Source organism: Volvox carteri, assembly GCF_000143455.1.
Source record: "Volvox carteri f. nagariensis unplaced genomic scaffold VOLCAscaffold_73, whole genome shotgun sequence".
Taxonomy (NCBI): domain Eukaryota; kingdom Viridiplantae; phylum Chlorophyta; class Chlorophyceae; order Chlamydomonadales; family Volvocaceae; genus Volvox; species Volvox carteri.
In genome coordinates, this window is record NW_003307616.1 from 436,696 (window position 1) to 437,405 (window position 710).

The 710-nt window shown below is 64.4% G+C and overlaps 1 protein-coding gene across 1 annotated transcript in view; it reads right to left on the bottom strand.

Annotated features, from left to right (window-relative positions):
• VOLCADRAFT_98538 (uncharacterized protein) overlaps nt 1-710 on the bottom strand; it is a gene marked incomplete at both ends in the record, with an annotated part of 10,051 nt that overhangs the window by 8,436 nt on the left and 905 nt on the right. The window contains one exon of the mRNA XM_002957423.1: nt 186-352. Coding sequence (XP_002957469.1) covers nt 186-352 — 167 coding nt within the window. The remainder of the gene's footprint in view (nt 1-185; nt 353-710) is intronic.

The following is a 710-nucleotide window of genomic DNA, read 5'->3' on the forward strand; positions in this document are numbered from 1 at the left end:
AGGGTTTGCAGCGGTGGGGGGAGGGGAGGGAGGGGAAAGACGAACCACGGACGAGTGAAGGAGGGAGAGGAGGGGGGGTAAGACGAACCACTGGCGCATGGAGCAGATACCGGAGGTAGATAGACGGGTAGTCCAGGGGAGTCCCTCCCTCCCCTCAGCACCAGGAGACGGTGTACTAGACGCACCCGGCCAGGTCCACCATCGCCGCCACGCAGCATGCGCATGTCGTACAATCGCGCGAGGGGGTCGCCGCCGCCGGTAACGAACAGGTTTGGTGCCAGCGGCGACACGGCCAGGGAGTTTATGCTGACACCCAAATGGCTGCGACCAGCTCGCTCGCACCGCTGCTCCGCTGCGGACGTCAGCGTTGTAACACCAGCAGGCAAAGAGTACTCAGGGAGACGCCAAGGGAGCCGAACCCTCCTCCTTACAAGCGCCAGATTGAGGGTAAGGTTTGCAGCGGCAACATGGCCGGAAGGTGGCGCAAGAGCGACCGGGAAATGTGCGACAACATGTGTGCCATGCAAAAGGAGGAGATCAACTTGGGGAACGGAGGATGGGTGGTGATAGGCCCGTGTGGCAGCTAACCCAGTGCGATCCAGCTACCCCCCATCCCCACCCCCATCCCCACCCCCATCCCCACCCCCATCCCCACCCCCATCCCCACCCCCATCCCCACCCCCATCCCCACCCCCATCCCCACCCCCACC